Genomic DNA, 12,839 nt, shown 5'->3' with positions numbered 1-12,839 from the left:
GTTTTGTTGAAGTTATGAACTGGACATTGATGGAGACTTGAGTTCAAAACTGTTTATGACAACTGCAGTCTGAAAGTTATCATGGTGATTGCAGTCCTAAGTCATCGTAGAAGAACTATAAGCGTCCAGAGCCGTCTTCAAAGTGTATCTTCCAAGTCCAAGTCAGAAAATGTCTCGAGTCCAGTCCTCCAGCCCAAGTAGAAATGAATTGTCAGTTCACCTCTCATATTTTTATTTATTTTTATCGCATCATCAGTTTTTCTTTGGCTAATCAGACACAAGGTACACCAGTACACTTGCCTGAGCAGTTGGGGGTTAGGTGCCTTGCTCAAGGGCATTTGAGCCAATCCAAGGAATCAGACCAACAACCTTTTGGTCCCAAAGCTGTTTCTCTAACCATTTGGCTATGGCTTCCCAAAAAATATGAATATAATGTAAACCTCTAATGTGAATGTGTTGAATGTAAGAACATAGCTGCGTAGGTTTAAATGTTTCTGATTTAATTTGTGGATTAAGCAAGGAAGGAAGCCATGGCCTAATGGTTAGAGAAACAGCTTTAGGACCAAAAGGTTGCTTGTTCAATTCCCCGGGCTATCAGGAATGGTTGAAGTGCCCTTGAGCGAGGCACCTAACCCCAAACTGCTGCTCTGGTTGTGTTGTATATTGCTCTGGATAAGAGCATCTGCTAAATGGCAATAATATAATTTAATATAAACAAGTCCGGCGGCACGGTGGTGTAGTGGTTAGCGCTGTCGCCTCACAGCAAGAAGGTCCTGGGTTCGAGCCCCGGGGCTGGCGAGGGCCTTTCTGTGTGGAGTTTGCATGTTGTCCGTGTGGGTTTCCTCCGGGTGCTCCGGTTTCCCCCACAGTCCAAAGACATGCAGGTTAGGTTAACTGGTGACTCTAAATTGACCGTAGGTGTGAATGGTTGTCTATGTGTCAGCCCTGTGATGACCTGGCGACTTGTCCAGGGTGTACCCCGCCTTTCGCCCGTAGTCAGCTGGGATAGGCTCCAGCTTGCCTGCGACCCTGTAGAAGGATAAAGCGGCTAGAGATAACGAGATGAGATGAGATAAACAAGTCCTACTTTTGTATTTTATGGAAAATTTATAGGAAAAGTGCCATAACAAGGAACAACTAACTTTATTTTCAGGTCTGGAATGACACATAAGGGTTTTCTCACTCACTCGAGCTTGACGTAGTTGTGCTTATTTTCCCTCGTGTTAAATTGCTGCTGTTTTAATGAACATAACCTGTTCTTCTTTTGGAACCTCCCACCTATCCTCCCTTCCCACCTCCCGTGCCAGAGAGACACAGTAGACTCGCGTCTTTGCTCCTACACTAAACCTCTCCCCAGGATGAATGGGTGAGTCCCGTGTGCCATCAGAGTTGGCCGAGTGGCGGGTCGACCCATCGCGTCATGGTTAGCGAGGGTGGTGGGGGATCAAAGGCAGAGTGTAGCTCTGTTTGTAATTTGCACGCTGTGCCTGCGTGGTGAGTTACAGCGTGTTGGGCACATCTATGTGGTGGACCGTGACGTGATGATCGGACTGTGTGTGCAGTTTTCTCTGGCGTACTCGATTTAATATGATGCTCCGTCCAACGTGTTATTGAACAACGGTCAGAGTTATTACGTGTGCGCCCAAGATAATTGGGGGTGGGGAGGGTGTTAGAAAGGACACGGATGGAGAAAACGAGTGGGAAGAAAAGTGCAGAACGTAGGGATGGGTGAGAACGAGTGGCGGTTTATGACTGTGTTCATAAGGACTCCGAAAATGTTTACGATTTATTTGAAGGAGAGTTACGCATTAATGAAAAGCTCATAGCAATGATGGGCGATTCATGGGCGATTCACTGCAGATCATCGTCGATTAAAAGTTACAGTTGTGTATGGACGTGTGTATGGTTATTAGACATAGTCTAATGTATGTCCTGTTAGCTGTGTGTGTGTGAGAGAGAGAGAGAGAGAGAGAGAGAGAGAGAGAATGACTCACAGTGTGGCAGCAGGCTCCTGGGCCGGTGTGTGTTCTACCTCATAGCCCTCCTGCCTCAGGATATCCAGGACACTATGGTTGCCCAGGAAGTGACCTGAAACAACAGTAAAACAGTATGAGGTCATATCACTGACAAAAGGGATGATATGAAGAAGAAACTTCAACCATGTTCACACACCGAGTCATCAGTGGTGAACCATTACTGTCAGAGCTGGGTATTTATACTTGCACGTAAACTGCGTGTGTCCTCTAGGAGGCGCTATCGCATAAAACATACCAGAATTTACTCATCTCATCTCATTATCTGTAGCCGCTTTATCCTGTTCTACAGGGTCGCAGGCAAGCTGGAGCCTATCCCAGCTGACTACGGGCGAAAGGCGGGGTACACCCTGGACAAGTCGCCAGGTCATCACAGGGCTGACACATAGACACAGACAACCATTCACACTCACATTCACACCTACGCTCAATTTAGAGTCACCAGTTAACCTAACCTGCATGTCTTTGGACTGTGGGGGAAACCGGAGCACCCGGAGGAAACCCACGCGGACACGGGGAGAACATGCAAACTCCGCACAGAAAGGCCCTCGCCGGCCACGGGGCTCGAACCCGGACCTTCTTGCTGTGAGGCGACAGCGCTAACCACTACACCACCGTGCCGCCCACCAGAATTTATTAACTTGCACAATTGGAAAAAGTGAACAAAAACAATGCGAGTTCCATGTTTGACTGTAGAAATAACAAACGTAAAAATAACAGTTGTTTTGAAAAATTTACTGGGAAAAATAAACCTCATGGGATTCATTCAAAAACTCGTGAATTATCACTGAAAGCATTTCTGAAGGCTCAAAGCATTCCATGTCACTCAGGTTTAAATCCACAACTCGATCCATCACTGACTGAATTATTATAAGCTTTATTATTATTAGCTCATCCTGCCGACAGGTGATGAGTTTATGCCATCGTGTGTTGTCTGTCATCCGTTTGTCACCCGTCGTCCACATTTCACAAAAATCGCTTCTTCTCTCTCAATTCTTCACCAATTTTTATTCTTTTTGGCAGGAAGGAAGGTCTGCCTGGGGTGCATATTAGCTTCTACACAAATTTGTATAATTGCAATTAATAATGAAGATATTAATTGCAATTATGCAAATCTGTACTCTGCCTCTCACCCATAGTCAGCTGAGATAGGCTCCAGCTTGCCTGTGACCCTGTAGAACAGGATAAGCAGCTACAGATAATGGATGGATGGATATGGAGTAATTAATCAATCCCTAACGATCAGTTTCCACACAAATTGCTTCTTCTCCCTCAATTCTTCACCGATTTTGAGTCTTTCTGGCATGAAGGTAGGGGTACCGTACCAAGGGTGCACAGAACTTCTACCCAGATTTGCTTCATTACAATTATTAATAATGAAGTTATGGACTAGGGCGGCATGGTGGTGTAGTGATTAGCGCTGTCGCCTCACAGCAAGAAGGTCCGGGTTCGAGCCCCGGGGCCGGCGAGGGCCTTTCTGTGTGGAGTTTGCATGTTCTCCCCGTGTCCGCGTGGGTTTCCTCCGGGTGCTCCGGTTTCCCCCACAGTCCAAAGACATGCAGGTTAGGTTAACTGGTGACTCTAAATTGAGCGTAGGTGTGAATGTGAGTGTGAATGGTTGTCTGTGTCTATGTGTCAACCCTGTGATGACCTGGCGACTTGTCCAGGGTGTACCCCGCCTTTTGCCCGTAGTCAGCTGGGATAGGCTCCAGCTTGCCTGCGACCCTGTAGAAGGATAAAGCGGCTAGAGATGATGAGATGAGATGAGAAGTTATGGACTAATTAAGCCTTAATGAGCAGTTCAACAAAAATCGTTTTGGATTCTTTCTGGCAAATATTTGACCTGGACTGGTTGAGAGTAGAACTACACAAGTTGGCTCACTTTAGATCATTCCTTCTGGACTAGACGGGGCCTAAGTGAGCAACGCCATCATTGACGGTCTCGTTATTGAGTTATGATTTACACCACCGGCACGATATGTTTATTGAAGATAAAGATCGAAGAGTGCAGGGTTAAACTGGCTGGTTTAATGAGCTCCATCCACTATAGAGTCTCACACTTTGTATATTTAAATTAACACAATATCATGATACTTAAACTCCTCCACTTGACCTATGGTCATGAGCTTTGGGTAATGACAGAAAGAACAAGATCGCGGATACAAGCGGCTGAAATGAGTTTCCTTCGCAGGGTGGCTGGGCGCTCCCTTAGAGATAGGGTGAGAAGCACAGTCACTCGGGAGGAGCTCGGAGTAGAGCCGCTGCTCCTCCACATCGAGAGGAACCAGCTGAGGTGGCTCGGGCATCTTTTTCGGATGCCTCCTGGACGCCTCCCTGGGGAGGTGTTCCAGGCATGTCCCCCCGGGAGGAGGCCCCGGGGAAGACCCAGGACACGCTGGAGGGACTATGTCTCTCGGCTGGCCTGGGAACGCCTCGGTGTTCTTCCCGAGGAGCTGGCCGAGGTGTCTGGGGAAAGGGAAGTTTGGGCTTCCATGCTTAGACTGCTGCCTCCGCGACCCGGTCCTGGATAAGCGGAAGAAGACGAGACGAGACAATATCATGATCGTAGATTTCCAATTTTCACGGAGAAGATGGAGCAGCCAGAAATGCGATGGGAGGAAATGAGATGCTACAAAGTGGACCAATCAGAGTTGTCACTGTGATGTGGTGTTAGATTTCTGGGGAGGAGCTACGCTGTATATACATACAGCATGCATGCTGTGAAGAAGCAGAAAATTTGGACTTTATTCTTTTGCTCTCAAGGCATCAAACACACACACGTGCACATACAGGATGAAAGCCGTTTTATTTCCTCGATGCTCCCAGATAATCCAGTGCGTCACTCAACCCAGCAATAAGTGCTAATCCCGGCCCCAGCAGCATGCTTCACGAGCTTATTAACAGCATGCTGAAAGTCCTCCAGCTCGTCTCTTTTTATGCCTCCTCAGCGTCATTACTTTTCGGCTTCTCTGCCCCTTCGAGTTCAAAGACTCCTGCAGCGGACTGGCACAGAGTATGAAGAGGCTCCTGTCGGGTGTCGCTCAGATCTCATGGACAGATCGCACCGCTCAGGCCCGAACACCACACAGAAACAGGCGGCCCATTGAAAGCCGTCCTGATCCGATCTTCACCTCGGGTAATGCAGGGGCTGGCAGCAGCAGCAGCAGCGTTCCTCACACAGCAGCACGGCGAAAAGGCAAACTCCCTCAACACCAGAACACACTCTGGTATTAAAGCTAGGTCAGTGGGCACTTCACTGCTGCTCAGAGGCTCAAAATGTTTATTAATATGGAGGTCAGAGCACACACTTCTGTTTCAGTTTGGTATTTATTTACACGGTTTCAGGAGTCGCCATCTTGGCAGAATGTCATTACATAGATAGGATTCACGTATGCAAAGTAAAAAGTGAGGAAAACAACTGATTCAGGGTTTCACCAGCAAGGCCGGATTAACTATATGGGCCTGCGGCACAGTGCCCAGGGGCACCAACCACTCACAGCCAGTGGGGGGGGGGGCACCACATGACAAAAACTTTAAAAATATTTTATGTGAATGTTTGTACACTTAAAATGGTTATACACTTGACATTGTTAAATCTCATCTCATCTCATTATCTCTAGCCGCTTTATCCTTCTACAGGGTCGCAGGCAAGCTGGAGCCTATCCCAGCTGACTACGGGCGAAAGGCGGGGTACACCCTGGACAAGTCGCCAGGTCATCACAGGGCTGACACATAGACACAGACAACCATTCACACTCACACCTACGGTCAATTTAGAGTCACCAGTTAACCTAACCTGCATGTCTTTGGACTGTGGGGGAAACCGGAGCACCCGGAGGAAACCCACGCGGACACGGGGAGAACATGCAAACTCCACACAGAAAGGCCCTCGCCGGCCACGGGGCTCGAACCCAGGACCTTCTTGCTGTGAGGCGACAGCGCTAACCACTACACCACCGTGCCGCCCACATTGTTAAATAGTCATATATAATTCATTATGAACACTAATTTCATAAGAACAACAACAATAATCATAATTCTGAGCAAGAGTGGCCTATGTGACCATTAAACCCCTTTCCTCAACCTGTCAGTTGAGCCAGTCCACCTACGGTGAAATGTATCAATTTTTTTAAAACCGCGGTAGAAATGAAAAATGGACAGACATCAATTGAGTGGTTGTGCGAAGAGAAAATTAAAAAAAGAGAAAGACTCCAGGCGTGTAGCTGCAATTAAAAATGTTCCAGTGTTAGATTGTTTTTTTTAATAAAATCATCGACAACTGCTGTCACTACCAGCGCTGAAGCCGAAGCTAGTGAAATCAGTGATGCTAGTGAGGGAGATGGCCCTGCTAGCACTAGCCGGGGAGATGCTACAACCACAGCCAGTGTTAGCCAAGGGGTCGGCGATGACGAGGATCCCCTTGAGACATACAAATATATGCTGCTCATTTTTGAATAAGACATTTCAATATGCCTACATGCATATCGTTGGTTGTTTTCAGTGAATTTGATGGGCTGATGTAGCCTACTTAATACATTTTCAATGAGGAAGAATGACTTTGGGGGCGGCACGGTGGTGTAGTGGTTAGCGCTGTCGCCTCACAGCAAGAAGGTCCTGGGTTCGAGCCCTGGGGCCGGCGAGGGCCTTTCTGTGTGGAGTTTGCATGTTCTCCCCGTGTCCGCGTGGGTTTCCCCCACAGTCCCAAGACATGCAGGTTAGGTTAACTGGTGACTCTAAATTGAGCGTAGGTGTGAGTGTGAATGGTTGTCTGTGTCTATGTGTCAGCCCTGTGATGACCTGGCGACTTGTCCAGGGTGTACCCCGCCTTTTGCCCGTAGTCAGCTGGGATAGGCTCCAGCTTGCCTGCGACCCTGTAGAAGGATAAAGCGGCTAGAGATAATGAGATGAGATGAGAATGACCTTGTTTATGTGTACTATTGTTTATGTATATGCTACTATTTTTGACAGCAAAGGGCAAGGTTTGTGAGTGTGTGCAGGAGGTTACTGAACGCATGCGCGCAGGGTGGTGGTGGTGTGTGTGTGTGGGGGGGGGGGGCACTTGAGGTATAGTGCCCAGGGGCACCGCATTGGCTTAATATGGCACTGTTCACCAGTGGCTTCTAGGATTTAAAATCTGAGCCTTATCCACTCGGTTACACCTCTCCTTTCTCCAGAGTGTCCGACGTGTCAGGAACCAGTGAGATAAAACTATTTATTCTATCCACATTCAGTGGATACGAGCAATCGTGCGCTCTGATTGGCTACTCTACTACTAGGATATCAGCTCATATACTGTGAGTAGAGAAAAACAAAATGGTGGAGCGTGTTGCTGAACCAACCGAGGACGAAATAAAAACTACTCGAAAACAAAACCCCAAAAATATGGAATGAAAGTATTTGATGGTAAGAACATCTCATCTCATTATCTCTAGCCGCTTTATCCTTCTACAGGGTCGCAGGCAAGCTGGATCCTATCCCAGCTGACTATGGGCGAAAGGCGGGGTACACCCTGGACAAGTCGCCAGGTCATCACAGGGCTGACACATAGACACAGACAACCATTCACACTCACATTCACACCTACGCTCAATTTAGAGTCACCAGTTAACCTAACCTGCATGTCTTTGGACTGTGGGGGAAACCGGCGCACCCGGAGGAAACCCACGCGGACACGGGGAGAACATGCAAACTCTACACAGAAAGGCCCTCGCCGGCCACGGGGCTCGAACCCAGGACTTTCTTGCTGTGAGGCGACAGCGCTAACCACTACACCACCGTGCCGCCCTTGGTAAGAACATATCTTTTTTTATTTTTCAAGTATTATTATTATTATTAATTTTTTTACAAATTGCTCTTGTCATTTTGCCAGTTTGTTTACATTCTAAGCGGAAATTATTTTATCGGAGGTTTGGTATAAAGTGCTTATTTATCGAATTTGCAAAAAAAAATAAAAATGCTCTATTTCTCAAACTCCAGTGAATGTGGATAGAATAAAACCGTTATTCCACTCGGTGCTACGTGTCTCGTTGGCTACCAGCTCATGTACGACTTGATTTCGTGGAATAACTGTTAATTATTCTTCATTGAATATTTGTTATTGTATTTAAAACCGCGTGTATGCTCCACATCTTCACCTTTACGCTCTACACACCTTCTCAACCACTCTATCATGTTTGCTCAACATACAGTTTTCCCATTGGTTCCTGAATCTATCCTCGACTTTATATACAGCTTGTGACGGAGAATAAGAATTCCCAGATAATATGTGTTACAGTCCATGTTGTTGTTGTTTTTAAGCAGGATGTTTTATATCCAGGAAGTTATTTGACAAGTGTAACTTCACAGCTGTTGATTGCTGATCTTTACTGAAAACTTCCTGAGCGAGTGAGAGTAAGAGCTAACGTCCGCTAAAGTGTCCAGATAAAATAAAAAAAAAAGAAACCCACGAGATGGAGGTGAAGAGCAGAACAACATGAAGAATTGGTTATTCTGTTATTTTCTGAAAGCCAGGATGAGAGTGACATCACCGCTACGCCATGCATATTTACCAACATTTAAAAACAAACTGTGAATGATTTGCCTTGTCATAACAGAATGATGATAAACTCACTCAAGAACCTCTTCATTTTCCTCTACGACTGTTGCTATGGTTACATTTCAGATGCTGATGTTTCACTCAGTTCTCGTTGCTTTTATTCAATACATTTGCATATTTTATAAAGAAAAAGAAAAATTGAAGGAAGGAAGAAAATGTGAGCAAAGAGAAAGAAAGAAAGAAAGAAAGAAAGAAAGAAAGAAAGAAAGAAAGAAAGAAAGAAAGAAAGAAAGAAAGAAGTGAGTGTGTAGTGTATTTGAAAGTTCTGGTTACAGAAAGAAACAAAGTTGGAAAAATTAAGTTGGGAATGAATGTAAAACAGAAGGCAGGAAAGAAAGAAGAAAGGTAGATGTGATAAAAGCAGAAAAAGAGAAAGGGAAGGTAGGACAGAAGTAGAGAAGGAGGGAAGTAGAGAAGGAAGGAAGTAGAGAGGGAAGGAAGGCGGTAGAGAGGGAAGGAAGGAAAGAAGTAGAGAAGGAAGGAAGGAAGGAAGGAAGGAAGGAAGGTGAGAAGAAAGGAAGTGGAGAAGGAAGGAAGGAAGGAAGGAAGGAAGGAAGGAAGGCGAGAAGGAAGAAAGTAGAGAAGGAAGTCAGGAAGGAAGAAAGAAGTAGAGAAGGAAGTCAAGAAAGAAAGAAAGAAAGAAAGAAAGAAAGAAAGAAAGAAAGAAAGAAAGAAAGAAAGAAGTGAGTGTGTAGTGCATTCAAAATTCTAGTTGCAGAAAGAAACAAAATGGAAAAAGGAAGTTGGGAATGAATGTAAGAAGGAAAGTAGGAAAGAAAGAAGAGAGGTAGATGTGATAAAAGCAGAAAAAGAGAAAGGGAAGGTAGGAAAATGTAAAAAAAAAAAACAGAGGAAAAAAATGAAGCAAGACAGAAAATGTGAGAAAATCAGAATGAAAGAAAAGGAAGAAAGGAAGCAGAAAGAATGTGAAAGACAGACAGACAGACAGACAGGGTGTATGGTGTATTGAACGGGTCGTGAGATGATTAACGAAGTGTGGTGCAGTAACAGTAACGTAAACATCAATTTTCTTCGCAGTGATGTGATTTGTATAACTGTGACATAATAAAGGTCCAGAACACTTCACCGATCCGACTTTCCTGGGCTTGAGTTCAGAGACTGGAGCTCAGAGACTGGTGCTCAGAGACTGGAGTTCAGAGACTGGAGCTCAGAGACTGGTGCTCAGAGACTGGAGCTCAGAGACTGGAGTTCAGAGACTGGAGCTCAGAGACTGGTGCTCAGAGACTGGAGTTCAGAGACTGGAGTTCAGAGACTGGGGCTCAGAGACTGGAGCTCAGAGACTGGAGTTCAGAGACTGGAGTTCAGAGACTGGGGCTCAGAGACTGGAGCTCAGAGACTGGAGTTCAGAGACTGGTGCTCAGAGACTGGTGCTCAGAGACTGGAGTTCAGAGACTGGGGCTCAGAGACTGGAGTTCAGAGACTGGAGCTCAGAGACTGGAGTTCAGAGACTGGAGTTCAGAGACTGGAGCTCAGAGACTGGAGTTCAGAGACTGGGGCTCAGAGACTGGAGCTCAGAGACTGGAGTTCAGAGACTGGTGCTCAGAGACTGGAGTTCAGAGACTGGAGCTCAGAGACTGGTGTTCAGAGACTGGAGTTCAGAGACTGGAGCTCAGAGACTGGTGTTCAGAGACTGGAGCTCAGAGACTGGAGCTCAGAGACTGGAGCTCAGAGACTGGAGCTCAGAGACTGGAGTTCAGAGACTGGAGCTCAGAGACTGGAGTTCAGAGACTGGAGCTCAGAGACTGGAGTTCAGAGACTGGAGTTCAGAGACTGGAGCTCAGAGACTGGAGCTCAGAGACTGGTGCTCAGAGACTGGTGCTCAGAGACTGGTGCTCAGAGACTGGTGTTCAGAGACTGGAGTTCAGAGACTGGAGCTCAGAGACTGGAGCTCAGAGACTGGTGCTCAGAGACTGGAGCTCAGAGACTGGAGCTCAGAGACTGGAGTTCAGAGACTGGAGTTCAGAGACTGGAGTTCAGAGACTGGAGTTCAGAGACTGGAGCTCAGAGACTGGAGTTCAGAGACTGGTGTTCAGAGACTGGAGTTCAGAGACTGGAGCTCAGAGACTGGAGTTCAGAGACTGGAGTTCAGAGACTGGAGTTCAGAGACTGGAGTTCAGAGACTGGAGCTCAGAGACTGGAGTTCAGAGACTGGTGTTCAGAGACTGGAGCTCAGAGACTGGAGCTCAGAGACTGGTGTTCAGAGACTGGAGTTCAGAGACTGGAGCTCAGAGACTGGAGCTCAGAGACTGGAGTTCAGAGACTGGAGCTCAGAGACTGGAGTTCAGAGACTGGAGCTCAGAGACTGGAGCTCAGAGACTGGAGCTCAGAGACTGGTGCTCAGAGACTGGTGCTCAGAGACTGGTGTTCAGAGACTGGAGTTCAGAGACTGGAGCTCAGAGACTGGAGCTCAGAGACTGGAGCTCAGAGACTGGAGTTCAGAGACTGGAGTTCAGAGACTGGAGTTCAGAGACTGGAGCTCAGAGACTGGTGTTCAGAGACTGGAGCTCAGAGACTGGAGCTCAGAGACTGGTGCTCAGAGACTGGTGCTCAGAGACTGGAGTTCAGAGACTGGTGTTCAGAGACTGGTGCTCAGAGACTGGTGTTCAGAGACTGGTGCTCAGAGACTGGAGCTCAGAGACTGGTGCTCAGAGACTGGAGCTCAGAGACTGGAGCTCAGAGACTGGTGTTCAGAGACTGGTGCTCAGAGACTGGTGTTCAGAGACTGGAGCTCAGAGACTGGAGCTCAGAGACTGGAGCTCAGAGACTGGTGCTCAGAGACTGGAGCTCAGAGACTGGTGCTCAGAGACTGGAGCTCAGAGACTGGAGTTCAGAGACTGGTGTTCAGAGACTGGAGCTCAGAGACTGGAGCTCAGAGACTGGTGAAAGGGAACGTGTTCACTGACGGTTTGGTGAGTTTTCTAAACAACAAACTGCGTCAGTAAAAGAGTGAAGATTTCTCTCCTGCTCCATCACCTCGCCTTCATCCTGAATAAACAGCCACACTCACAAACAGCGCTGTGACTCCACCAGCACTGTCCAAAGGGTGATGCACCACAGATGCTCTTACACACACACACACACACACACACACACACACACACACACACACACACACACACACACACACAAGCCACCATTAATGTGTATCTGCTCATGCTGAGAAGCCATTTTAAATAATAATAATAATAATAATAATAAGAGGAAGAAGAATGTTTGCATTTCGGCACTTTTTCCTGTTTCCACACACACTGGATCCTGGAGTCTTTCCTGGGAACGCTGGGTGTAAACTGGGGATACACTCTCAATAATACACACCCACAGTGAGGGGCAATTTAGAGTCAAACTCACACCACAGGAGGCAAACTCACATTTTCTAAAATTAATTATTAGATAAGCTCATACAACCCCGATTCCAAAAAAGTCGGGACAAAGTACAAATTGTAAATAAAAACGGAATGCAATAATTTACAAATCTCAAAAACTGATATTGTATTCACAATAGAACATAGACAACATATCAAATGTCAAAAGTGAGACATTTTGAAATTTCATGCCAAATATTGGCTCATTTGAAATTTCATGACAGCAACACATCTCAAAAAAGTTGGGACAGGGGCAATAAGAGGCTGGAAAAGTTAAAGGTACAAAAAAGGAACAGCTGGAGGACCAAATTGCAACTCATTAGGTCAATTGGCAATAGGTCATTAACATGACTGGGTATAAAAAGAGCATCTTGGAGTGACAGCGGCTCTCAGAAGTAAAGATGGGAAGAGGATCACCAATCCCCCTAATTCTGCGCCGACAAATAGTGGAGCAATATCAGAAAGGAGTTCGACAGTGTAAAATTGCAAAGAGTTTGAACATATCATCATCTACAGTGCATAATATCATCAAAAGATTCAGAGAATCTGGAAGAATCTCTGTGCGTAAGGGTCAAGGCCGGAAAACCATACTGGGTGCCCGTGATCTTCGGCCCCTTAGACGGCACTTCATCACATACAGGCATGCTTCTGTATTGGAAATCACAAAATGGGCTCAGGAATATTTCCAGAGAACATTATCTGTGAACACAATTCACCGTGCCATCCGCCGTTGCCAGCTAAAACTCTATAGTTCAAAGAAGAAGCCGTATCTAAACATGATCCAGAAGCGCAGACGTCTTCTCTGGGCCAAGGCTCATTTAAAATGGA

The 12,839-nt window shown here is 46.4% G+C and overlaps 1 protein-coding gene across 2 annotated transcripts in view; it reads right to left on the bottom strand.

Moving 5' to 3' along the window:
* The window catches only part of trabd2b (TraB domain containing 2B), a 142,690-nt gene that overhangs the window by 6,524 nt on the left and 123,327 nt on the right, over positions 1-12,839 (bottom strand). For both annotated transcript variants that reach the window (XM_060932543.1, XM_060932542.1), the window contains one exon: positions 1,995-2,088. In XM_060932543.1, the coding sequence (XP_060788526.1) occupies positions 1,995-2,088 (94 nt within the window). The remainder of the gene's footprint in view (positions 1-1,994; positions 2,089-12,839) is intronic.

This window comes from Neoarius graeffei, chromosome 10 (assembly GCF_027579695.1).
Source record: "Neoarius graeffei isolate fNeoGra1 chromosome 10, fNeoGra1.pri, whole genome shotgun sequence".
Taxonomy (NCBI): domain Eukaryota; kingdom Metazoa; phylum Chordata; class Actinopteri; order Siluriformes; family Ariidae; genus Neoarius; species Neoarius graeffei.
Note: the sequence above shows the minus strand (reverse complement) of the source record. Positions and strands in the feature narration are given on the sequence as shown.